Source organism: Rhodnius prolixus, unplaced genomic scaffold (genome assembly GCF_049639745.1).
Source record: "Rhodnius prolixus isolate KJV_2025 unplaced genomic scaffold, Rpr scaffold_6, whole genome shotgun sequence".
NCBI lineage: Eukaryota > Metazoa > Arthropoda > Insecta > Hemiptera > Reduviidae > Rhodnius > Rhodnius prolixus.
In genome coordinates this window covers 43,436,796-43,463,811 of record NW_027411634.1, presented here as the reverse complement: position 1 = coordinate 43,463,811, position 27,016 = coordinate 43,436,796, and the positions used below count along the sequence as shown (strand labels likewise).

At 35.3% G+C, this 27,016-nt stretch overlaps 4 protein-coding genes across 9 annotated transcripts in view; 2 read left to right on the top strand and 2 right to left on the bottom strand.

The window, feature by feature from the left end:
* Nucleotides 1–9,935, bottom strand: part of Trpgamma (Transient receptor potential cation channel gamma) — a 141,536-nt gene extending 131,601 nt beyond the window's left edge. For both annotated transcript variants that reach the window (XM_074139930.1, XM_074139928.1), the window contains exon 1: nucleotides 9,260–9,935. The gene's annotated coding sequence lies outside the window, so the exon portion shown is untranslated. The remainder of the gene's footprint in view (nucleotides 1–9,259) is intronic.
* Nucleotides 21–4,186, top strand: LOC141460189 (tonin-like). Of its 2 annotated transcripts, none has more exons than XM_074139946.1 (4): nucleotides 21–293; nucleotides 807–923; nucleotides 2,720–2,925; nucleotides 3,674–4,186. In XM_074139946.1, exons 1-4 carry the CDS (start codon nucleotides 78–80, stop codon nucleotides 4,014–4,016), a joined length of 882 nt encoding a protein of 293 aa, XP_073996047.1. In that variant the 5' UTR covers nucleotides 21–77; the 3' UTR covers nucleotides 4,017–4,186. The 2 variants fall into 2 exon arrangements, with proteins under 2 accessions (XP_073996047.1, XP_073996048.1); XM_074139947.1 differs by having other exon boundaries at nucleotides 26–293; nucleotides 3,730–4,043.
* Nucleotides 9,936–12,153: 2,218 nt separating the features above from the next.
* On the top strand, nucleotides 12,154–22,327 carry Sbp2 (SECIS-binding protein 2). The gene is made up of 6 exons (XM_074139942.1): nucleotides 12,154–12,718; nucleotides 13,443–13,876; nucleotides 14,688–14,902; nucleotides 16,377–16,528; nucleotides 21,197–21,310; nucleotides 22,060–22,327. Exons 1-6 carry the CDS (start codon nucleotides 12,293–12,295, stop codon nucleotides 22,120–22,122), a joined length of 1,404 nt encoding a protein of 467 aa, XP_073996043.1. The 5' UTR covers nucleotides 12,154–12,292; the 3' UTR covers nucleotides 22,123–22,327.
* Nucleotides 22,328–22,936: 609 nt separating this feature from the next.
* Ppn (proteoglycan-like sulfated glycoprotein papilin) overlaps nucleotides 22,937–27,016 on the bottom strand; it is a 94,891-nt gene continuing 90,811 nt past the window's right edge. For all 4 annotated transcript variants that reach the window (XM_074139918.1, XM_074139917.1, XM_074139916.1 and 1 more), the window contains 3 exons: nucleotides 26,316–26,426; nucleotides 26,001–26,235; nucleotides 22,937–24,555 (listed from right to left, as the gene is read on the bottom strand). In XM_074139918.1, coding sequence (XP_073996019.1) covers nucleotides 24,486–24,555; nucleotides 26,001–26,235; nucleotides 26,316–26,426 — 416 coding nt within the window. In that variant the 3' untranslated portion in view covers nucleotides 22,937–24,485. The remainder of the gene's footprint in view (nucleotides 24,556–26,000; nucleotides 26,236–26,315; nucleotides 26,427–27,016) is intronic.

The window sequence follows — 27,016 nt, the reverse complement described above, 5'->3', positions numbered from 1 at the left end:
ATACAAGAAGGCACAATTAAATCATATGACTGATTATAGATAATCAAAACATATTTACGCGCCCAGGTGAGTGTTAAATGTTCTCAAGGACTGACAAGGCGAACATGGCTGCTGGTGTGATGGTGCTTTTGCTGAGTTTAAGCGCGCTGGCTTTTGGCGTGCCGCAGAACGCCAGCCAGTACATCCCTTACGTGGTGAAGGTGATCAGTGTGTATGTATGCAGCGGCGTTATCATCCACCCCCACTGGATCTTGACTGCAGCTCAATGTTTTGGATCCAGCAAATCCGCTCAGGTACACTAGATATAAGTTACAGACATGGAAATTAAGCCTCGCGAATGGCACCTTCATTTCGGCGGAGAACTCTAAATCTTAGGGAGTTGGGGTTAGTGAAAGGTAAACGTCTGGCATCCATCCACACACCATTTTGGCGCACACTTTTTCTTCATTAGGGGCTTAATAAAAGGCGTATATTTCCTCTTTTAATAACAAATTTTCTTCTAACGTCAAACTATTCATGAAAATGAAATGCAGTAAATGGCGCCATTTGTTATTAAAAGTCCTGAGGTGCGAACGATTTTTATCTATTTTTAAAATGCTGTAACAAAGAAAACATTGATCAAATTTTTAAGTAATTAAAAAGCCCCAGTAGTGAAGAGAATTCAAAATAAAATATTCAGTGTTCACACATTCAATATCCACACATCTTCGGAGACAATTGTTCCATCTAGGGAACCATTCTTAACTTGCAAATGGTTTGTATAAGAGATGAACGGTAGATATTCGCTAAATACTGTACTGTTGCAGATACACTGGAACAACTTAGTTGTGGACAGCACGAAAGTCGTCATACATCCGGACTACATAAGTGTCTTGGAGCCAGGAACTGTAATCCTAGGCAATAACGATCTTGCTCTAATCCAGGTAAATATCCATACTGTCCACCAAGTGTCAAATAGCAACAGGCAAAAGGCGATTAAGTTACGTGAAATTAGGACTTACTGATGTCAAAATATAGTTAGTAATTTGATGTGTCTGGATAGTAATCCCAGTTCGTGGAATGCGAATCTCGTGATTCGGGCTTACAAAGCTCGTCATATAAAATCACATCATTCTTGGCACCCCTATTTTCCCAATGTGAAACTCCAAATGCTCTAGCGATCGTGTGATCCATGTACCACACATCCATCTACCAGAACAGTCGGTAATGAATAATAAACTGCTAGACAGGTACATGCATCTTGCGCTTCATCTTGTGCGTCATTTCTTTGTGGAATAACCATCTATCTTCTTGAACTGCCCCACCAATACTTCTATTTTCAGCTTTAGGTTCTTTAAGGTCCACGTGCTAACAATCTCACGTTATAAGTCTTCTGCCTTCATCCCGCACCTTCCAACATCGCCCAGGACTTATGCTCGTCAAACAGATTTGCAACGTTTTTCATATTTTTCGAATTTGAAGTTGGCTCCATTCCATTAGGAACATGGACTAACCATGTCAACCTACCTCTCTTATGCGCCTCAGTACTAAGATAGGTTGACCATATCTTTCTCCCAATCAGCACTGGTTCACACTCTGGAGAAGCCACAAGACCCTAGCACTTTGTTGCCCAGAAATTTTAGTTTTTATTTTTGCAACCAAATAGCTATCCGCCCAGAAGTTTTAAGCCAATCCTAGCTATTTAAGTTTTATACGATCGGTAAGTGGTTTAAAACCATAATGCCTATTCCCATCATATGCCTTTTAGTAGGCTCTCGCGACCTCCTCGATCAAGCGTTCTGTTTTCTTCACAGTTTAGAGCTCACAGATGTACGCTTTTACTTCATATTATCACAGATGCAAATTTAAATTGTCCTGGGCTACTATAGTTCTAGCCGCTTCCTGTAAGAGCCAATTATAAATGGCACCTCCTAGGCGTAAACGGTTGCCCTCATAATCCACCCCAGAGAAATATTGCACGGAAGAGGGTCAGCACGGACACTTTTCTAAGATACTGGTTTCCAAAGGATTCCTTGCCCAAGCGTACTATATTTTAACCTTTGTACAAGTACATTGCGATTTAGAGAATCAAAGCACATAACCTAATAGTTTTTGCAGGATTGCTCTGTATCACTTTGTATCTTAATTTTACTTAATATCATTAAATCGCTTCTTTTGCTTCTTTTCAGTCTCTCACCCACTTTCTTCAAGTCCCCGTATTGTCTAAAAAATTGTCTCAATTGAAATATGGTATTTTTAATATGGTATTTAAACATGGTAAAATATTAAAATATGGCCGTCTATTTCGCTAATACTATTCTGCCTCTACCATTTTAAATTTAGGAGTTCATCTCTTGTCGTTGCAGTAGAAATAACTTTCTTTCTAAGGGCGGGTATTAGTACCCAATTGATCGAACATTTGAAGACCCTACTGGCTAATCATAATTCTACAGATCAAGTTACCTTTTAAAAGATCGAATGAGTCATACGCTCGCTCGTACGGCTCAGGGATTCGGTGGTCAACTCTCTTAAATAATAAATCTTTTGATTGAAAGTTTCTTTCCCAAAGAAGAAAGTTCTACCGTCGTTAGGAGTTTTTTGCGTTCTTGATGTGGAGGACTAAATTGTCAGTATTTTTCTGTATAGATATTCTAGACTCTAGAGAGATTCTTTGTGGTTTCTCTCTTTCCTTCCTATTTAGCCGAATATCAAGCGTGTCGCTCATGATCAATGTTCACAGATAAAAGAAACCATAAACTTTTCAAGATGTGTAAGCAAAATAGAACTGGATGGAAGCGAATGGCCGCAAGATTACACGAAATATAACAGGCCTTGCATGGCATTTGGTACAAGCAGGCACCGGGCAACATCTGCAAAAGAAAACTACGTGCACGCTAGATTATATAAAGCAGAACATGGCGATCAAGCTTGTGAATGTTTACCACTGTAATTTTTCTATACAAATTTATTTTATAATTTTTAACAAATATAAAACCAATTCTCTAAGGCAATCCCAACCCTCATTTCTTCATATGCTTGTATTTTATTAATTTGCAATAAAATCAGTAAGCACACATTTTTCACATCCGATTCATTTTAAGGCGTTCAAAATTTGAAAATATTGTCCACATCAATTTTTTAAAAGCATTAAGATGGTCCGAAGTAAGTCTAGTCGATCTGTTTTCCATGCTAGTCGATGGTGTTCAGCTTCTGTAGTTCGCAAAAATACTCGAGAAATTTATGGGTTGTCCTGTCCAAAGAGTACAAAGAAGCCCGATGCACCCAAGTCGATAGGCAGGGATTCATTTTGGAAAATTGCAGCTTATTCATTGGTGTTCGTAGGAAGTGTGCGGATTGGGATGATTCTGGAGACGAATCTGTACCCAACTTCGCCCAGCACTTTCCCTTTTTGCAAAATTCTTCAGGCCGCCGGCCTTCATATTTTTGTTTTATTTATTAGTTATTAAAAATGGTGGACAATGTTTATAACTGGGTCGCATTTGCTGCAGGAGTTGAGACATCGATTGCCGAAAAGGGTCGTTTGGTTCAGCTTGTTTCATGAGAAAAGGGAGAAGGCAAGGATCCTACTCCCCCAACAATCTGGGGCCTGTGACAGCCTCTGCACCAGAAGTTATATTTTGTGTTTTTTAAATTTTATTTTATTTTTGTTTTGATTTGAATTTTTTGAGAACAGGAACTTGAAACCTCAATTGGTGTGCATGAAGGAAGCTGATGAAACATTTTGTGCAGAAGACCTGGGAGGTCCGCTAATTTGCGACAACAAACTGGTCGCCATTCTGCACACGCTGTACGACCTCAGGAACTGCAAGAAACATTCGACCAAGGTAGCGCCTGCATGCGACAAGCGCACTACAATCAGCGTCTGCACATACATCTGCCCGTATCTCACCTGGATCAAACACTACGTACCGACCATACCAGATAGGCCGCCATCTTGTCGCTCCAGTCCGATTATCACTCCCTCCGCGCTAGTTGTCCTCTTCTACTTTGTATTTATAGTAATTACACATTCTTGAAAACTGCTACTCCAGCCAAAATTACTAGTGGTGTAGTACTTAGTCAGTATGTATAGAGGAGCATTGTAATGCAGAGGACGAGTCGAAGGACAAGAGGTAGGGCGGATCCAAAATGTCAGATCAATTAATATGTACTGCAGAGCGGATAATTATTGTTAGAAATATTATTGATGCGCTGACAAAGACACTAAGTTTGTCCACCTTACTAACGGCACAACGAGCCCAGGAATGAAGGTTTTTTACTATCAATTCTATCACTGATACACAATGATACTGCGCTTTACTTTACTTTGCGCTTTACCAAATTACTTGTTTACTTTACCGACGGTTTGACTTAAAAATTCTAACAAAATTTAGCCTGAAAGATAATCAGTCGTTATAACTTCAAGTGATTAAAGTACATTTTCTCAAACTCCATGTTTTGAGTTTTACTAAGACTATCCCGATGGTAAAACTGCACATTGCACTTAATAACCCCTCAAACAAACCAATCTCCATCATGATTATTAAGAAATATTCAAAACACTAGAAGAAATATTCCAATCAAAGTTATCGATCTACATATATCCAATATGAACGGGAAGTTTAGAGGAAATAGAGGAGGGAGTTGACGAAACTCCCTTGGGACAATTTTGTTTAAACCTTAATTTGTTATTTTGATCGGATGAAGTTGGATCTGTTACTCAAAACTTTTTAGGACACGCTTTATCGGAGTCTTATCTACAAAAATACAAAATCGAGAAGCGTGTGAATTAGTAATGTTTGCAAGCAAAGGTAGACTAGGACCGGAAGTGCTTTTGGCTAGTTAGCGAGGAGGCTCTGGCGTGACCTAGAATTTCCAATTGGAAAAATGAAGTGATTTTGGAAGCAGGATTTGCTCTATACAATTCTCTAGTGTACTCGTATACTAGAGAAATATTGGATGTGCTGACGACCGCATCGAGTATTTCGACCGCCGCCAACTGATATTAATTTAGATTTTAGGAAATTGAATGGGAGTTGCGTGGCGCAGGACGAAATGCAGCCGGGCTGTCAATAGTGACGTAATGTGTGGTCAATTTGCTTAATGGGGAGCCGGGCAACAATGTGTGCATCCGGCTCCACATTGCTCCCTGATTATAGTTGATTGGTAGGAAATTAGCCGTGGCACCCCTTCTTCTATCACCCTCGTACAGTTCTCTCCTAAACCTCTCTCACGCAAACGCCATTTTGATACAAATAAAGCCAAGTTGTTTTAGATTAAAATATATATTGCCTAGTGGAGGGGGTAAACGGTTATTTGAAATTTCATTTCCGTTCTACCTAATTTCTTCTTTGTTATATCGATCCAAGCTTACCTCACTACGTGAACTTAGCGATTAGAAAAGAGAACTAGCAATTTAAGCAACAATTATATTTTATATCGAGTCGTGCTGAACGCTCTGCTCAAAATCGATAAATTTTTGAAGACATTCCACACAATACAATTTATTACGTACTGCTTTCAATTTAGCATATATTAAATCTGAAAATGAGGCTAGAATTGATCTAAAAGAAGATTATTGCTTGTTCTGCCATACCCCAACCTTGCACCTGAAGGTAAAGCCAAGATTGTACTTTTCAAAAAGATGGTAATTAATCCTCCTATCGCCCTAATTCAGTTGGAGTATGATTTGAATAGGATGTTCTCCAGTGGATAAAATTAAATGAGACGTTAGGGTCGGAATGACCAAGCAAGGGTGAAGCTATATTACAATCAGAGTGGATAGTTACCATCTTGTAAGTATGGAAGCTATGCACCAAATAAGCGCCAACTATTTGAAATAGACTCCCAATCTTTTTCAACTACTTTATTTCAGTAAATAAATAAAACAACTTTTGTTTTATAAAATTCACTCGATTCTCTTTTAATACTTTTTTTTCAAAGTTCTGATTCATAAATATTCTTGGAACTCTGAATATCTGAGCTAAATTTAACTCTCAATAAAAAATCAGTTATTAAATCAGTACACGTAACCTTAGAGAGATGCGTACCCCAGCCCCTTCCCGAAAACTGCCTCTAAATATTTCTTCAAGGAAGATGATAGAAGAAAAATGAGGATCTAATTAATGGAGAACACCTGCAGGAGCCATTTTGGAGAAAGACAGCCACCATTGAGTAAAGAGGTACTTTCGGTTGAAGTGCTTCTAGCTTACAGCTCGATTTCAGAAGTACCTTTACTACTCCTTAACCTTACTCGAGAGAAAGGACCCTTAATTACAGGGAAATGGCTCCACAGGAAATCTATACCCCTTCATACAATTTTCCTGCAATTTGTGTCAAACAAAAGATTTAGAACTCTTGTATCCAACCAAATTCCTAAATTTTCTCAAAAATTATGAAATAATTTATCCCAAAATTTATTTTAAAAGATCTCAAAAGTAAAACAATCTGTAAAGTGGCCCTTCTGATTGAGAGATAAGTCCTTACTTAATAGTTTCTATAATTTTGCTGTTCGTTGTTAACATAATCCTATTTATAATAATAATTGGTAATATTTATCATTATTATTGCTGGTATATTATGTTAAAGAAGATCGATCATCTTTGCCGATTTTCACCTAGAACTAACGATGTATTGAATCTAAAATGGTTACGAACTTCCAAGGTAGGGAGGGGGGATTTAGTTCAATTAGGTGAAGATTTGGGCAGGTGCCATCTCTCTTTAGAGCCCTGGCCTGGAAAAATAAGGAAAATGGAGAACTTACGGAAAAAAAATTGTAGGGCGCAACAGGACTGGGCTGCAGGACTTTTTGGTTAAAAATGATATCTGCAAATATTCTCTAACGACAATTTACCCGTTTTACTTAAAGCAAAAATCTAAAACCAAAGCCAACATTCATAGTTAGTTTACCAAGTAGTAAATCATTTTTCTTTGGCAAAAAGATTATAATTTTCTCGAAGTAAATGTTGAGGCGAATGGATCTCCGTTCTCACAAATAGGGTTTAACTTCCTGAATAACGCTGTCTCCTCGGTTGAGTTAACGATTTGATTATTGTTTTAAGATTCGTTAATTTCGAACAAAATGGCTATTAAAAGTAAATCATCAATTTGCAAAATAAAGCACAAACCGCTCAATCTCAATTCACAAACAATGCTCTCAGATCCGAAAACGTAAGACACACAGATTCCGCCACGAATAAATAAATAAATAAAAATCAAATGCCTTACTAAATTCAGGTTAACAGATTCATTCGGCCGCATTATGCTGCTATCTTCGGGACAATTATTGCATGCCCCCGCGTGCAGTATTCAAATAATGCATTCCTCTACTTTCCTATTAAAAATTGATTTTCTCATTCCATTATAAAGTAAGTAAGAGAATCTTTCGCTCATGATTAAAATGAACAAATAATAGTTTTATAAGTGGCTGTTTGTTTTAAATATATAACATTCTTTTCAAGACAATTTATTGAATGACTTAGAATGTAAACCAAGGTTCGTCCAGTGATACCAAAGATTATGTTTGCCAAAGCCAGAGTCTGGTGTATATAAACAAAAGCCTTTCATCACCAGCAAGCTTCCAATAAATGTTGATTAGGCCACGGAACTTCTGATACTTACAAAATCAAAATGCGCAAATTAGCCTCTTATACTTGCCCACAGTCTTTGAGCACCGCAGGCTCTGAAAGGCGACATTTTTATTAACTCTGCACTAGTTTAAGAATAAATTAATTTTAATTTAAGTATACTAAAAATTTTGAACGTGGCGAAATGCATTGTGAGCCAAAACAAAGACACTCATAACGACATCTAATAAAATACATTGAAGATTGAAGGCATGCATTCACGGGAAATAGAAGTGTATTATGAGTAAAATGACGCGTTTAAAGTTATAGTAATAGTAATATAGAGGCTGCTAACTAAAACAGATTTACCTTCCATAACCCTTCACTGGATTAAGGTTTATTGCATGCCATAAGCCAGGCTTGTAATCCACCCTTCTTACACAGTTTCGACCTTTCTCATTCTACCTTCGTGGACCAAAAGTGAGCACTTCCTTATACAACCACTAGTTTTTTTAAAGTACACAACCTTAGCAATATCCAAACTATCTATAGATAGTGGTGATAACTCTTTTTTATAGCAAGTGGTATTATGGTAAGTTAAGATGGTGAACCCTCTGAGAAATAACTCATAAATTCTCTAATTCTGTTTAAATTGGCCAAAACACTTCCTGCGCAAATCACCAAATTTCCTAAATTTCAAAAATCTCTTCAAAACTGTAGGACTTCCTGTTGGCTGCCCTTCGATTTTCTCTTCTAAGCATAATATCCGGTGATGGACAGAGTTTGCTCTAAATAGAGTACACTCTCCGGAGGCCAGAACTAACTTTAAACTGATAATGAATGACCTCTTGCAACTTTACGCACCTTAAATTAAAAAACTACATTTTAAACTTGAAATTTCCCAATTCCTCCAAACTCACGAAGTGCCATTTAAAATGTAAAAAGATACAAATAAATGAATTATTTCATCGTAAACTCAATCAAATCTAAGTTTAAAAAAAAGAAGAAAGTATTATAATGTATATTAGTGCACAAATTGAAGAAGATCCATTTCCGAGAAACCTTTATTATTCATTTGGTTTTGCGTTTCAGATTTAAACTTCGCAGACAAAATCCTCTCCACCAGTTGAGCTACTTCTCTGAACAGATTTGCGCAAAGTGGGCGAACTATGTTATTTAAACTCAGGTTGTTAATTTGAAACATTTCTGCAGAGATATTCTATTAACGGCCACTCAATTCTGCGAGTGGTGGGAGGAGGAGGTTACTAAAGTTCAAACTTTAAAGAGAATAGTTCGGCCGGAAGTACCACTATTTTCCTAAATTTCACTTGAGGTTTTCTTAAGAGCGGCTTTCCCCCTTCTCTTTAAACATCCTCTTTTAATACACAAAACTTTTATAATAACTTGCTCTTGTGAAAATGCATTTTCGGGCAGTTAAGAGGAATGGGATGGTGTACGCTTCCCTCTAAGTCCTTTCACAGTTATTTGCGCGTTTACATAATTTTGTAATGTAAGGAAGAATAAAATGTCTCTGAAATTCGGAATTCGAATGGAATGTAAGAATTAGGAGTTTTTATACTTCGTTTTATTCAGGGAATTTATAGCTGGAATTTCCGGTACGGAATTTTTAAAACGGACATGTGGTTGTTACGAGCAGCAGGAGTAAGTGAAATCTGAGGGATAATGATGAGGTAAGTGAAAGAGTCAGAACCTACCTTGACGTGTCTCTTGGAGCCGGCCGCTAGCCGAGATTTGGTACCGAGGGGATCCAGCGTGCCCACTTCCCTGGTGTCACGTGAGCACTCGGCACATCACTCGAAGCTCTCTTTGGTCCTTCTGATCCTGGGCAATCACTGCCCCATCCCTCCCTCTGAGCTGACAGTCTCCTCTTGATCCCAATAAACTAAATCTTTCACCGTTCGTAACACTCTCTTCAAGACTATGGTAAAGGTGAGGTGAGCTGTCTATCTCATAACTTCGGTATATGAGAGATTTTTTTGGAGATTAGCTCTAATGCTGTTCAAACCAAGCGTGAATCACATATCCTACATTACTTTAAAAAAAAAAAAAAAGTTTTTACAAAAACCAGAGAAAAGTCCAACCTGGTAAAGTATTTTATGTCTAAATAGGTGTGGGGACGTGGAAGGTGAGTGAAGCCCACTAGACACACAGTGGTAAACAAAACGGGGTAAGAAGTTATATGTACAATCAACGGAGTGGTGTAAGGGAGGCTGAACAGAGAATGCTGAAGGAAGGGTTACGATTAGGGACTGGCACTTGCACCGACCGAACAGGACGGCAACTGAGTCCTTCGGTGCTTCGCAGCCTGAGGCTGTTTTTGGGGCCGGCCGCCGCAAGGCGCCACCTCCGTTGCTGATCGAACTAACAATGTACATGACGACTTCTTGCTTGGCGGAGTCTTTGCCCGAATTGGCACGTTGTCAGTGGGAGAAGTCGTCAGACACTATCCGCTGTGTAACCTGACCTACTACTGTTACCAGCACTTCACTAATTACCTCTCTGCACACACTCCCCAGCCGCGTCACGTTTGTTTGAATAATTCCCTGTGGGCGGCGCTTCACTTGCGTTTCAACAAATTTGCTGAATATGATCCGAAAAGGCTTTTAAAGATTGGTCCATTTAATATATTTCCTTAATACTTGAAAATGTTTAGGATTCTTTCCCCTTATCTACTAGAAAGCGTTAGAAAGGATCGTGCAGAATTTACTTTTTCATTTTTCACTGAAATATCCGTTTTGAGGACCTTTCTTCAAAAAGTTGTTTCTACCAATTGGTCTGCATTTCCTCCGCGACTTATATGGCGCACCTGGTGCTTGCCAGGCGAACGCAAAATACAATTTTCTTGATTTGACTGAAACTAAATTTCGGAACGAAATTAATTACTTATTAAATTTTCTTAAGCCTTGACACCTTCCAGATGCTAACTAGATCAGCCATCTGCAAATAATCTATCCCCTAGATTTATGGAGATGGACAAGCTTTTCTTGTAGGAAAAACAACCAGTAAGTATCAATTAAATTATTTTGTTACCGCCGATAAAGGTTACCCATTAAAAATTGGAATTAAATTGGTTTTGAATTAAGAAGACCGCCCCCCCCGTTTTCCTTGATACATTTTTTAATGTCATAACTAAAATTCATGTTTTTTGAAGTTTTCATTATTCTAAAAGCGTGGTGGCGGTAAGTGACCTTTGTATCCGATAAAAATATTGTAATATAATAATATTTTATGACCTCCAATATCAGGAGACAAAGCAGTAAGGTTTTGATCAAAATCGGTCTGCGAGGAGCTCTGCATTTTCTATTTTTCCGTGATAGAGATAGATTGTGATTGGGCAGATATTCAATTTTCAGTTTTTACCGGAAATATGAGTTCGATTTCTCCATGAGTTCTAAAAGTGTTTTTTAAAAATTGGTCTGTTTGTATGCCTCGAAGTTTATATATCATAACTCATGGCCGAAATTTTAAATTTGATGTTTGGTTCAAACGTTTCATATCTTGGGAGACAATTGACTTATATGAAACCATTGTGTGTTTAGGTGGATCAGCAAATAATATTTTTATCAAAAATTGATGTGAACACTGACAAGACTTTTTCTGACTACAATTTCTAACTCGTATACTTTTTTCAAACTCTGCATTTTGAGTAACAATTATTTCTTTCCTTCTTAGAATGCCCTAAAATGAATTATTATAGAAAATTATACAAATATAAGTTATATATCAACTGGTATGCACACACATAATATCGGGACATACTAGGAGCCTTTTCGAAAAAGTCCCAGAAAAATGAAAAAATCACTTCATTTAGGTTGATTTGGGTGTGTTGATTTGGTTAAACTCGGAATTTTAGCTACGTATTTAACCATCTTTAATAATATTTCATCTCAGGACGGAATCTAAAACCACCTTAACCTAATGTCCCTTAAAAATCTTTTAAATAAACATTATTGAATAACATGAATGCAATGAATGATACTCAATGCAGAAAATATATAAAAATTATTAAGAGTTATTCCTTTACAAAATCTCAAAAAGTGAATAATTCTTCCATTAAGGTCGGCCATCTCGAGGTGGAAATTCCTTTATACTCGGGAATTAGACCTTCATCGTGTAAGAATAATATCATACAATATACTGCAATTGTTTCTTTTTTATGAGAAGCCGAACCGGCTCCGGCCCGGTTGTGCCCTCACTTGAATTTTCACGAAAAAGTATCAAAAAGGTGATACATCCATTCAGCAAAATGGATCTTCTGGTTTAGGGATTTTAATTGCTCAGTTATATTCAGATCAACAGATGAGTCCCAATCGAAATATCAAGTTTCAGCTTCCTGATATTTTTCGTTTTCGGGATATTTGTCAACACCCGCATCATTTCATAAAGACAATATTTAATAAAATGGATTATTCTTGGTAAAACTCAATTTCAAACATTTGCCATTCTTTCTTGCCCAGTCGACCAAGTGATTTTTTTTTTAAATTAAATTGTATGATCAGTTCCGCGTATGGTAAATTCTCCAGTGTTGAGTCTCTTGCTGCAGTTCCAAAAGCCAACACGAGGCGCGCTAACAATCATTCTCTACTTGTGTTGAATAGGAACAAGGTTATGAGTAAGGTTATAACAGCACTGAAGGTGTAAGCAATCTCGGAGTGCAACAACACATTAATTTATTTATTAATTCTTATTTATACAAGAATATTTCATAAAAGTAACATGTTAAGAAGATGTTGAACTTCAAAAAAGTATTGCTGGGAGATCATAATCTTGATGGAGAACAATCACGGTGGCCCGAACTGGGATCAGTTGAGCAAGTAAATCTGTCGAATAGAGCTGAAAACGACATTCCTTCACCTGGTGATGTCAAGGATTCTTCAGTAAATATTAATGATTCCCTATACCACAATTTTGTGATTCCTTCACAAGTAGGATTCTCAAACAACTTCACTTGTAATTTTCCCAAACTAACCGATTCGTTTAAAAAGCAAGGATCAAAAAACAAAGCATGTAATTTACGGTCTCCATGTGGTGATGAAAGCTCAGATAGTACTAGTTCACAAGTGAAGAAAGAGAAAATCTCACCGTCAAAAATGAAAAAACCGAAAACCCCATCAAAAGCAAATCTAACAGTAGATATTAACGTGATGTTAAAGGTAATATTTTTGTCTTTTTTTTTATGATCATGTAGGTATTATACAATTGTGAACATCAACCGATAGCGTTTAATTTTTTTTTTTTTTTAGATTTTAATAAATACTTTTCAATTTGTTTATGTATTGTAACTGGCTTCATTATGATAAGATTAGTGTAAAAACAAACAAAACAAAAAATACTGGTACTTATGAACATAAATATATGATCACACTACGAAATACTATTTCTTAATACTAAAGTAAACGCAGGCCAACTCTTTGTTTAATGTTCCGTGTACCTAATATTAAACATTAAATAAATAATAACGTAAACTGCAGATAATTACCTTGATTTAATTTATTTTATCTGGCGGATAAAATCTGTTGAATGGCAGAAGTTTTTTGTTTCCTTCACCGGGTTCGGAATTTCATCCGTTATCAGAGAATAGAATAATTAGTTTAGTGTAGAAAATTGAGTTCATCTGCCTGTGATTAGGTCTCATACTGTTCTCGCTAACTTGTCTCTGAGTCAGATTCTCAAAGTCAGGAATCATTCTCTATTCCAAACCGATTGATCAACCTTTGATGTTTCAAGAAAGTCCGAAACCAGTGAAAAGAACAAAAAAATTCTTCCACACCGAATAAATCAGCGATATTGCTTAGCATTTCTGACTTAACTACATTTTCAAAAATTAGCTCGATTATTTTACATTGTTAATTAATATGATTTTCTTGTTATTTATAGATATCTCTCAATCTTGCTGCAAGTCGCCATCAGCGCAAACGATTGAAATATGCTTGTAAACGTTCATTAAAAGAACACGTTAAGAATGTTGCTTGCGGCAATAAGCTGGACTCCGATTGTCCAGTTAAACACAAGGGGAAGAAGAGACCCCATAGGCGACGGAAAGTGACCAGTATAAAACGTGGTTTCCAATGGGCAGCAGAGAAGCTGAAGAGGAATCGGCCTGCCAGATCTTATTACATGAAACGAATGCGTCGTCTAAGACAAGTAATTTTGGCTGGAATGGCTGCTGAACAAGATATAGATGGCTTGGTGTCAAATGTCGGACGGATGAAGATTAATGAAACACAGGATGGCCAATTTGAGACTCAACCGACCTTGCTAACCAGTCTTGATATAGCCAAATCTATAATACACACCAAGAAGTTTAGACCGTTAGTACATTAAAGCTGTTCTTTTAATTTAGTTCCCTTTTGCAACTGGTTGCGATTAACAATAACCGAAGATCTCATTATCTCTCCAGTGTCAGATCCAGATTGTCTGTGAGAGGAGGTAAGCAAGTTTAGGAAAGGGTCTTTTGGGAAGCAGACCCTACATGATCAATACTACTTTCAATATTATTTGATATTGATAATAATATTGATGTGAATTCAGCTGTATTGATGATTTGGCATTTTAAAAGATTCTTCCTAAAGTTAAAACATAATCATTGTCTACATTATTTATGGAATAGAGGCCAATATGAAAATTAGTCAGTTAACAGTGAGAGGCAGTGTTTCTAGTTCAAAAATGAATTTATTTTGGTTCAGTTCATTTATCAGTTCATGGGAAATGTTTCCCCATCGAATAAATTCAAGTGGTCTTGTTTCAAAGAAAAATTGCTAGCCATGTTTTTAGAAACTGTAAATATTGAACTAACCGAGCTTCTAGTTTGGAACATGCCATGAATCATTTTGATGAGTGAGGTACAATGGACGTCCAATACTATCCCCGGAACGCTACTAAAGTGCAGTATATACTGCGCACAAATTAAGACCAATTGAAGTTTTGAGGATTTTCAAGGTACATATATATGTATGAGGACCGTAAATGTGGACTTTTTGAACATCCTTGATGGATATTCCCTTGCCATAAAAACTATAATAATTATATTTAATTATTGTTAAATATGTTTTTATTATTTATATTTTATCGATTTTATATATATATGTATATATTTTTTTTGGTGGATTTTATTTTATTAAGGTATTGCAATCACTTATTGAAATCGAGTTTGAAAACTAAAGCTGAAGAATTTATATCCACTTTGAGGACCTACCAAGACAGAATGTACTACAGAGATCCAGTCAACAGCAAAGCAAGGAGACGCTATGTTTGCGGCTGTCATGAAGCGAGAAAGTTTCTGAGAATCCAAGCAGTCAAGATGTTGTTCATGGCAAATAATCTGGCTGTGGACAATGGTAATTACAAATTTGTGTTTTCTACAACCTTCAACCCCTTCTGGTACCTCCGATATCTCCTCTAAAAATTAATTAAGTCATCCATCCTGCCTACAAGCTCTGTTTGGAGGCTGATCTCCAGAACAGACATTTCTAAATTCCAAATAGTAAAAACCAATTCCTGATTCCTTCGTTTCACAAAACATTTCGCGTTATCAATGACCACCTACATCCAATATGATTGACCCACCAAAAACAGCCTACAATTTCTAACAAATATTAATACGCTCTGAAGTCACTGCAGACTACCGCCCCCCACACATGATATACCAAAACACTAACATACTGAACATATTGTTCTCAATTAATTGCAAATAATTTTTAACTATTATAAATTATTTATTTTTCGCTGACTTAAAAAAATTATTATACATTTTAACTATTGTCTCGCTATGTTTGGGGCTGTCATGAGGCAAGAAAGTTTCTGAGAATCCAAGCAGTCAAGATGTTGTTCGTCACAAATTATCTTGATTGGAGTTGAAATGTTTTCAACTTTTATACCGCTCTATGTTAAATATTACGTATCTATAAAATTGTAAATCAGTTATCTGTTTGATTTCATTCCCTTTTCAAATTGTGACGGTTTTGGTCTTCGTCCAAAACTCTTTTAGATTCACTTATGAGACCACCAGTATTTTCTTTTCGAACTGAACATTGTGCGAAAAGTACAGTCGTCAGCAAAGCGAAGATTGAGTTGAGATGCACTTCAATACATTTATGCTATCTTTTTCCTAAGCATGTACCACGCTTGCGAAGCGGTTAGAAGCAAGGCTAGCAAAGCTATCATGCATTGTGATCCTAGATTCAATATCCGGTCTAAGTCTTAGATTTTATTTAATGATTTAAATGAGAAAATTAAGAAAAAAAAATTAGCTTGCCGCCTTCATACACTTAATACCTGGTGGTTGGATGTAAAGGTGGTCTGAAATATAGTAGGCATTACCTTACTTTATTAACTTTATTTTCTTACTTAATTTTATTAACCTTTCAGACAATATAATTGTCTAAAGATGCTCCTAGAACAGTTCAACGATATCCTCTGCACTTGAGGACACTCTTCGCTACTTCTCAGTACAGACAGAAATTTCTTGTTTTCCTTTCCAATATGATGGAAGCTATATATTTTGAATAGATGCTTTAATCCATCTCCACATATACACTATCTCTAATGGTGTCGATTGGAATTATTAAAACTGTCCGGTAGGACAGTTGTATAAGGGTTGACCGTCAAAAACTGCACGAAAAAGCGTAACGTTGAAAAACACCCAACTTTGACAATTTTTTTCTCTTTTTCTAGAAAAGATAAAATTCCCAAATTTTCTTTAAATTATAGGGCAAACCCTCCTTTATAACTGTATTTTTTTTGCATCAACCCATTTAGAATTAGCAGTAAGTGCGTGTATTTGTGATTAAAACCAAATGATTATGTTCACAGGTATACCACCCATTCTAGAAGAAATTTTACAAAAGGCAGAAGAATCACAGTTGCCAGTAATTTACGCAGGCTCCGCGTTTGATTTGGGGTACTGGACACTGAAGAAGAATAAAACCAGTGTAATCGCCATTTTGAATTATGATGGAGCAGAAGTTAGTATGTTCCTCTTTTTATTCAAAGTAGTTCAAGCAGTAATTCTAACAAAAAACTGATTCTCTGGATTACCTGGTGCCTGCCTGATTGAGTAAGAGGTCGTTTATTGACTATTTCTTGACGAATGCCTATGGAAAGTGTCCAAACTTGCTTCTGAAAAGCCCTTTCCTTCCGAGTTGCTATTTACTGGCTTAGTAATTTTATGAACAACTACAAAATTTATTTCAATCTATGTTTGAAACTATTCGATTGCGCTTACTTATTTCTTAAGGGTTTCAGCTATTTTTAAAATTATATCTCCTTAACAAAAACTTACAGTTTTAAAAGTTAAGTATAAGGGTTGATTAAACGCCAAAAGGTACACAAATCAGCAGTTCCCAACATTTCATTAATACTTCATTGATATAATTTAAGTAATTTTACTGCATTAACTTTTCCTTCACATTTTTTAGAATTTATTAGATGTCACAGACCCTTATGCTGGCCATTTTCGTCTACAAAATATTTACTCAAGTAGCACACCATTTAACTTAGATTGACTGTAATATCTATTTATCTATAATAATCAAACTATTAATCACAGGTGAAAAAGAAAACGTTATAAAAAATATAAAAAAAATAAGAGGCTAAAAAATTCATAAACTTTTTTTACATCAATGATTTTATGCATTTATTTTTATTTTTAAATAAAAATCATTGGTTTAAGTTCATTCTTTGATTAAAGTAATTGTTATTTTATGTTGTAGTCAAACGTTTGTAATAATAAGTAATAAATAATCTGGCTTTATCGCAAATAATATAGTTTTCTTCAATTACATTCTCAATCTAGGTGTTCTTCCCACAATGTTATATATATGTAATATAAAATAAAGAAAATAAAGATATGCATATTTTTAGGACAGCTAATTATTCCAGTATTTTACCATAAGTAAAATTAGGGGGACTAAATTAAATTACAATTGAGAAATGAGTAAATATTGTTGAATAATCTACTTGTTATTAAATGTATGTTATTTGTGCTCACGAATATTTCGGTAAGACGAATTTAAGACTGAAATATTGTTTTGAATCCTCCGTGATTGAAATTTAAAAAGTGGCCGACTCTAACTTTGTTTTTTTCTACTTTAACATGCATGTATATGTGACTACTCAGAATAATTCATCACTCATTTTATCATAATTATAATAAAAAAATATTATGAATGAACTGGCCAGCATAAGGGTCTGTGACATCTAATAAATTCTAAAAAATGTGAAGGAAAAGTTAATGCAGTAAAATTACTTAAATTATATCAATGAAGTATTAATGAAATGTTGGGAACTGCTGATTTGTGTACCTTTTGGCGTTTAATCAACCCTTATACTTAACTTTTAAAACTGTAAGTTTTTGTTAAGGAGATTTTTGTACCTTTTGGATAGATTTTCCTTTTTGTCTATTTGCAAAGTTACGTCTGCTTTACAGATTTTTTAAAATTTGGAATAAGCTATTCTATCATTATAACCTGATAAGGTGTTAAATCGGAACCGTAACTACCACTGGAGAGATCTTTTTAAAGAATGATTATAGTTGCGGTCCCCAAACCATCCTCAATAACCATTTTTTTGAGAAAGCGTTTTGAATAAAATAGGAAGGTATTTGTACGTAAATAGCAAAATTAAACTGCGATTTCAGTACTTCCTTTTAAGAGGAGCAAGAAAAATAAACTGCGATTACAGTACTTCTCCCTAAAAGGCAAAGATTTTGAATCGAACGACAATTCATTGATGTAAATCGGTTCACTCATTGATAATTTTAACGATTGCAGTACTTCCTCTTAGTAGGTGTAAGAGCATGATAGCACTTCACAGCCACATAGAGGAGCTTTAATCACTTCTTCGTGCTAAATTTTATCAAAATCGGACTAAGCTTTGTAGAAATATTGGTAATAATAGTTTTAGAAAGGGCCTTATTTGGGTGGGGCGAACTCCCCTCCTTATGAGGCATAGCGTCGAGACTTTTAAAGTACAAATCTGTACAAAATTTCGATTCGAATGACACTTCATTCATGAAAATCGGTTCACGTGTCGATAATTTGAAACGATTGCTATACTTCCCCTTAACAAGTGTAAGAGCAGATCGTCGCTTTATTGTTAGGTAGGGGAGCCCTAACCCTATCATCCTACCAAATTTTATCAAAATCGGGCCAAGATTTACAGAGTAATTAGTAATAATAATTTTGGAGGGGGCCTTACATAAAGGGGGCTAACTCCTCTCCCATTCGATGTACAGGGCCGAGACCCCCAAAAGGCACATCTACATAAAATTCCGAATCGAACGACACCTCATTCATGAAAATCGGTTTGCGCGTTTAGGCGCTACGTTGTTTACAAAAAAGGTAACAACAACAAGAAGAAGAAGAAGAACAACAAGAACAAGAACAACAACAATTTTTGAAAAAGCCGTTTTTGCTCATTTTCAGCAACTTTTTTCTCGAAACCTATTAGATCTGGGTGGTTGCAAAAAAATTACAGTTATAAAGGATGGTTTGGAGTTAGATTTAAAGAAAATTTGGGAATTTTATCTTTTATAGAAAAAGAGAAAAAAATTGTCAAAGTTGGGTGTTTTTCAACGTTACACTTTTTCGTGCAGTTTTTGATGGTCAACCCTTATACAACTGTCCTACCGGACAGTTTTAATACAAATTTACTATTTTTGATAGCCAATTGAATTCTCTAGGCTTAACAGAGACACTTTTTCTTTTTGCAGATTGTTTCCTTGAGTTATAACTAAAAATTATTATAAAAGAAATGGCCAGTATAAGGGAATGCGACATCTAATTAATGAAAAGTTAATACAGTAAAATTACTCAAATGATATTAATGAAATGTTGGGTATCACCAGATTTGTGTACCTTTTAGCGTTTAATCAACTTTTGCACTTAACTTTTTGTTAAAGAGATTTTTGTACCTTTTGGATAGACTTTCCTTTCTGTCCATTCTGCTTTACAGATTTTTTCTAAGATGTATTGAACTTTTGGAATAAGCAATATATTTATATCTTGATGTGGTATTAAATTTGAACCGAAACTACCACTGGAGAGTTTTTTTTTTAAAAAAAGGTTAGAGTTGCGGGCCCAAAAAAACCTATAAAAACAAAATTTAAACAATACGTTAAAAAAAAAAAGTTTGGGCAAAGATTATAGATATTTTAAAAGGGACCTTACTTAAGTGGTGGCGAATTCACTTTCTAATGATGTAGGTATCAAGATCCTCAAGAGCTATATCCACATAAATTTCAATGATCATTCTTGTAAATCAGTTCAAATGTCAATAATATGAATGATTGAAGTACATCCCTTAGTAGGTGTAAGAGCAGGATATCACATTAATATCAAGTAGAAAAACATTAACTTCCTGGCAAACATTATCGAAATCGGGTCAAGATTTTCAGAATAATTAAAATTAATAGTTTTCGTTAGAACCTTACTTACGAGAGGCAAACGTCTCTCCTATTAGCGTCGAGACCGAAAACATATCCTTTATTTAAAATTTAACCTTCTATATCTCAATAAATATTATCACTAAAACATTGCTATTTATACAAGAAATAAACCAGGCATTCCTTAACAATACAGTAGAGGATTTATTAAACTCTAAACAATACGAAAGGAGATATAAAGGTTGGAAAGTTGATGGATTAGAAAACCTACTCGTACAAATTTTAACTTTCTATATCTCAATAGCTACTCGTATTATGAGTAAAACATTGCTATTTATATCAAGCTGTAGTGGCATCTTTTCTCTACAATTCGGTAATGGGTTTATTACGATATGTACCTTTTGGATAGATTTTTCTTTCTGCCCAATCTGGAAAGTTACATATCTGCTTTATAGATTTTCTTAATATTTGGAATAAGCAATACTTTCATTATAACCTGATACGGTGTTAAGTCGGAACCGTAACTACCACTGGAGAGATCTTTTAAAAGAATGCCTAGAGGTGGAGTCCCCAAAGTATCCACAAAAACAATTTTTTTAGGAATATGTTTCGAATAAAACAGGAAGGCAAAAATAAACTGCGATTCCAGTAATTACTTTATAGTACTTCTCCCTAAAAATTGAGGCTGTCGCGACGACAATTTGAAATGATGGCAAAACTTCCCCTTAGTAGTTGTAAGTGCAGAACGTCGCTTTAATGCTACATAGGGGTGCCCTAACCCTTTCATCTTGCCAAATTTCATCAAAATCGGGCTAAGATTTACAGAGTTATTAATTTTTGAGGTGCCTTACATAATTAGGGCTAACTCCTCTCCCATTCGTTGTACAGCGTCGAGACCCCGAATCGAATGACACCTCATTCATGAAAATCGGTTCGCGCGTTTAGGCGCTACGTTGTTTACAAATCAAGAAGAAGAACAAGAACATTTTTTAAAAATACCATTTTTGCTCATTTTTGGCAATTTTTTTTCTTAAAATCTATTTGAACTACTAGTTGCAAAAAAATTACTCTTATTGAAAAAGATTTGTCCTATATTTTAAAGAAAATTTGGGAATTTTGTCTTTTACAGTAAAAAAGAAAAAAATTGTCATCATTGGGTGTTTTTGAACGTTACACTATTTTCGTGCAGTTTTTGACGATCACTTCTTATACAACTGCCCTACCGGACACTTTTAATGTGATGTTGCAGAAGCTGTATGGCGAAATACTTTGCGAGCTGAGTGAGGCCATGAAGCAGTATCAGCTGCTGCTCAACCAAATTCAGAACCATTTAGTTTCCAATCACCACTCTACTCTTGATAAGGTAATCTGTTTAAATATTTGTTAACCCTAGAGTTTTTACTTTATTCAGTTGATACTTCTTTTTTTTGATATAATAAAAATAAAAACGATTTTAATTTCATATTAACTCTTTTTAGATATAAATTTCGAAAAACAAAATTTCCTGTTTATTTACCGGAAATACTGCTTTGTGATTCCCTGAATACGAAAAAGTGGTTTTAAAAAATATTGTCACAATAAATTCTTAGCACACAAGTAAATTACTTTTATTTGAAACACTTTTCCTGGATACTCCTTTTGAGGAGGTTTATACTAAGGTTATAAATACATCTCGCTTTTGGAAAAATATTTTTAACAGATTTATCGTTTAAAAGTTTGTTTTTATATTTGAAATATTTGTCGCTTCGTTCAAAACACTTAAATATGTACATTGTGTAGGGCTTATAGTTTGAATGTTTTTGTTAAACTTATTTTTGCAATTCTTGTTTCTTTTAGTGTTTCCCCCCCCATTTTCATTTGTGTAGGTACGTAAATTTATGTAAAAAAAAAATATACAAACCTTGTCCATTTTATCTAGCCTTACCAAAAATAAAATCTGGTCCTTTAATTTTTAGTCAACCATCTTTTTTCAGTTCCTGTTTCAAGTATGCGAGTGTTTCTCACTTGATATTTTAGTCTTGAATCATGTATCATATGTTTCACTTTCGAGTTATGAAATAAGTGGAAATGTTTGCCACATATATTGATTTATGAACCAAGATGGTGTTGCAGGTGACATTACTACAGCAGATGGAACAAGAAATCAGAAAGAACTTGATCGCACAATTGAGCTGAACTGCTGCGTTACTACTTTTTTTTTTTTTTAACCAAGTTATCAAACTGCATCTCCTTTGTAAACAAATTTGCTTACATAAAAGTATGTTCGTAAAATTTATATAAACATTTCAAAAAATTGTATAGTAAACTAAATTATAATGTTATCATTGCAAACTTGATCCGAAAATATATGTGGACTTTGCAGGGTTACTTTATCATTGTATTACCTTTCTTTATTTGAAGAATAAGCTAAAAATAAAATTTTACGTATTAAATAAAATAATAACGGAAGGAGTTCTCTGCGAATAGCGCACTTGAACCCCAGGGAGAGGCGCCCCGCCCTTACATTTTTTACATTTGGAAGTCTACACAAACTTTGTATGAGTGAAAACTGTCTGAAGGCCTTCAGTCTGGAAACTTTTTAGAATTAGCCAACTAATAATTATTCCATTTCTGTTGGTGGAGAGATTGTGCTTCAACAATTAATTGTAATTTCTTGAAATTTGGGTTTGAAACAACTTTTAGTTGAATAAAATAAAATTTTGCGATTTATAGTGTAGTATAATTGATAAATATTTTTAAATGTGTAAACCTTGTCATAAATTATACAAACAAAAATACGTTCTCCAAAATATTAGACGACTGTGCCTGGGACCTCAAAGATCTATCGCGCTCCCCTTTTTTGGTACCCCTCCACAGTCCCAGATTGTCGCATGATCTCTGAATCTGAAATGATTCTAAGCAGTATCTGTTCTCTTACACAAAGATTTATGTTGATGAGAAAGTAGAGCATGAAAACTGGGTAAAGTAAATGATCAACTTAACTCAAATATATAGTGGGAATTTCTACGTTATACAATTTTTATTTTATTTATATATTTACAAGACTCGACTTAAATACAATTTTAAAAAAAGAAATACAAAAAACTACAGCAAGTCATTTTACAAAGTGGCGAATGTGATGTTTTTATTTAGTAGGTTTGATTATATATATGTACGAAGTATATTCGGAATTTGACGATACATAAAATGTTGGTAAGGCACAAACTTGGTTAGCACGTGTTTATAAATAATTTAATCTGAATAACATATTAGCGGCATTCGGACGATTGTCTATTATTAGCACTAGGTATTGTTGTTATGGGAGTATACTGTGAAAATCTGGTCTAGTCTATACATAACAATGTTCAGTACTCTTTTGGCCGGTTTTGGCAACTTGGGCCATCTAGCAATTGTATTCAGTACGCAACTAGCTTGCATGGATCCAGGCGTTTAATTATTAATCCATTTTATTAATTTTAGAATATATTTTAGAAAATATTTGCTAATTTATTATTTGACCTATAATAAGTTTCACAGAACAGAACAATTTTTATGTTAGTTAATTTTTTTTTTTTTACACAATTGTTTGAATGGATTTCTGGAACTCCCTCTCTCAATTTGGATTTGAGAACAAAGAAACACAGCAACACTGTTAACTCTGCATGTAAGTTAGGAATTCATAATACTTCAAAGAATCAATTTTTATTAAATAACTTCACTATTCTATAAACTCTAGAAAACAATGACTGTATTAAACACATCGTTAGAAACAGTTTACCATCACAGCTCGCTCTTCTGTTAACTAGTTATAAAAACGTACTAACGGCCATCTAAATCTGAACAATATTTTTCATAAAATGTCTCCAATAAACAAAAAGTGAAAAATAATAAAAAAGTACGAGCCCCTATTTAGTTTTGTTCCGGATCACAAGAAAACAAGTGCGGTACTGATTATTTTTAGTGAATTGCAGCTCCAAGACAATTGAAGCAAATTCTACTGATACAAACAAATGGCTGCCTAACTGCACCTTGTATACTAATTTGGGTTTAAGTAAAGATTCACTAGTTTTAGCGTGAAAACATACCATAAGGCAACCGTCCAAGGACACAACTTCTAATAGGGCTGCACTGCAGTATAGTTACATGTTCTGGAAGTTTATTGAAAACAAAACTTATCCGTTATATTTAACTATACTGAATAAATAAATAAATATATAAACTTGGGCAGTATATAATATGAAGGTGATCATCGGAGCAACTACATAATTAATTATACATATATGTGTGTGTGTACTGGCCAACTGTTCGGGCCGACCGACAACCGTATTGTTATCTATTTACAAGAAACTGCATATGTTATTTACTTTTTAAAAAGTTATACGAATGTAAAGAAAGTCGTGAAACTGAAGAGCGTCGAATCAGGTCTGAATGGTGGTGAGCAAGGAATCAACAGAGACGCGATCGCTTGCTTCATACAAACAGTATTCACACATTTACATATTCACACCACAATCCGGCTACTGAACTCAACTTCGACGTTGAGCATCAAAGCATCAAACTTAAAACTTTTTCATTTTTCTATTTCGTTTTTGTCTTCGTTTTCTTATTATCCTGGGTTCTCGATCGTACCTGGAAAAAATTGTCTTTTTTTAGTTTATCAACTTCTCCAGTAAAGAAATTGCCTATTTTTCCAGGTGGGCTTTCCAAATTAGGTTCGTTGAAAATTGAAGCGGAAGCTCATACTTTACTACTAAATATTAAACATGTTATTAATTAAATAAAAAGTAGCTGGACTCATACTGGGGATCTCCTACAAGTCCGAACTTTAAACCGTACACCAAATCTACCCGCCTCAACTACACTTTTAAATTCAACAAACGTAAAACTGCTAATGTGCTTCAGAGAAATGACTTACTGTTTAATTGTTAGATTATAGCGCAATTATTAGCATTTAATCTTAAATTTTATATGCTTTCATTTAAAACTCCAAATTGAATACCATATGAAGTTTTAGCAAATACAAATTCTTCAACTTGGGAACAGTAGAATCTCTTTTATTGTAGATGCTTAGCTACCGTATTTGAACAAACCTACATTAAATCACCACCACGGAGGTGTACAACGCTGTGTGGGAAATGATGAGGAATAAGCCTCAAGATAACATGGTGCATCTATTATTATTGGTTAGATTAAACGTGTTCATTGGAGGCGGACGTAGATCTCTCAAATGAGGGAGGACAGAGCACTTGTAGTGGTCAAAGGCTTGATAAGTGCGATGAGGGACTTTTGAATTACGAGTAACCATCACTCCACACCTATATATATCTACTCGTATTCGACAAAGCAGAACATAACAAATGCTATGTGAGAAGTAGGTGTCCGACACGTTTTAGAAATTCCCTCTGATAGAGTATTACCAAAATACAGCTTCTTAAAGTATACCTAATTATAAGCGCAAGTGACTATTCACTATTGAGAATCGCTTAATTTAAAAGGAGACTGTGACACACTTCTCCCCACGGACAATGTACTGAGGTGGCAGTTCGTCGTGGATAGTGTCACGGCGTTTGGGTACCATTCCATTGTCCAGCAAGTTATGGTAGAAGGGGACTTTCCTAACTCGCCTCAAGATTCTAGCGCTTGTTCGAATATCAGCTTCTGTTTAATTAATCAGTAGAGTCAGGCGACTATGAACACCCCGAATATCAAAACAAAAGAACAACCTTTACCCTTAATAAACCACTATTAATATTAACATCAACCAGGTGTGGGAGGGGGAGGGGATTAACTCTGTGGTCAGCGAATACTGGATTTCAATGAGGAGATCCCGGGTTCGAATCCAGCTGCTGTCCCTTAGATTTTCTTTTTCTCAGAGCATCCTGAAGAACGCTATACGAAGTCGGACACTGTTGTATGTAACTAGAGAACAATGTCCAGAGGCCAGCAGTGCACAGGAAAAACTCCAAGCGCCAAAGAAAACAGATGCGCCTTAGAGTTCAAAAACAAACATAAAAAATCTGCTAAGTTCTATAAATTTAACCTCTTCCAAAAGTCTTTAAATATAAATGCTGTACCTTAATTTGCGAGCAATTTCGCGCGTAGAATCTATTTTAGCCATTCTAGATGGCAGTAATGCCCTTCGTTTGCGTCTGTCAGAATGAATGTTTTCAATGGACAATTTACCAGCCTCTACGCATGACTTGCAGCAGAATTTTGCGTAATACTTGTGATTACAGTAATCCGCTTGCACAATGAGTGCACAGTTGGCGAAGTACTCGCTATCAGTACAGTTGGGCGGAATGCGGGCGCCTGTAATCAATAATAAATGAGAAGCAAATAATTATAAATAAATTTAGTGATGACTTATTAGTATGTAAACATGTGATCACCTGTTACTAGGACACTAATTTTATCTTCATGAGTGGTGAGGCCGTTACTGGCTATGCATTTGTACTCGCCAGAGTCTTCAGTTTTGGCAGAATTGATAATCACAATGTTACCTGTATAACACATCACTGTCAGTAGGCAAATTAAGAAAACAAAACAATAAGTTTTCCGTAAATCTTTCTCTTACAAAATCATTTTGCTCTCTAATCTCGACAATACTTCCACAGTGGGTTCATGATTCAGAGACTCTACCACAAGAGCCTCAATTTATAGTCATATTTTAAAACTTAGCCCAAACACAGAAAAATTGTGGTAAAATATAGGTCGCCTCCGCGGGGTGCATCCAGGGGAACGGGACGAGGCACATAGCCGTAGACAAGGTACCACGTCTAACGGATGAGAACTCTGAATTCAAATCCCTTGGGCCTGCAGGATTTTTTTCGCTCCCTTTAAATCTTTGTTCTGAAGGCGTTGATTATTCTTTTGCCAACGTGTAGGATACATCAGTTCCGTGCTAAACGATCACCCTTTAATGCCACAATGAGTCGGAATTCTTTAGGGAACAATCTCTTGTGTTAATGAGTAAGACATTGAGCCCAGCATCTCGAATGAGGAGAAATCTCAAGCGAGATCTCTCGTCCTTCAGCACTTCTAGAGGAAATAACTCTATCATGCTTTTAGAGGCAGGTGTGGTAACTGGCTA

Excerpts from the sequence above, each read along its gene's own strand:
- LOC141460189 (XM_074139946.1), top strand. The coding sequence starts at position 78 with ATGTTCTCAAGGACTGACAAGGCGAACATGGCTGCTGGTGTGATGGTG. Across the intron at positions 294-806 it reads GATCCAGCAAATCCGCTCAG|ATACACTGGAACAACTTAGT; the intron begins GTACACTAGATA and ends GTACTGTTGCAG. Across the intron at positions 924-2,719 it reads ACGATCTTGCTCTAATCCAG|ATAAAAGAAACCATAAACTT; the intron begins GTAAATATCCAT and ends CAATGTTCACAG.
- Sbp2 (XM_074139942.1), top strand. The coding sequence starts at position 12,293 with ATGTTGAACTTCAAAAAAGTATTGCTGGGAGATCATAATCTTGATGGA. Across the intron at positions 13,877-14,687 it reads CACACCAAGAAGTTTAGACC|GTATTGCAATCACTTATTGA; the intron begins GTTAGTACATTA and ends TATTTTATTAAG. Across the intron at positions 16,529-21,196 it reads TGAATTATGATGGAGCAGAA|AAGCTGTATGGCGAAATACT; the intron begins GTTAGTATGTTC and ends GTGATGTTGCAG.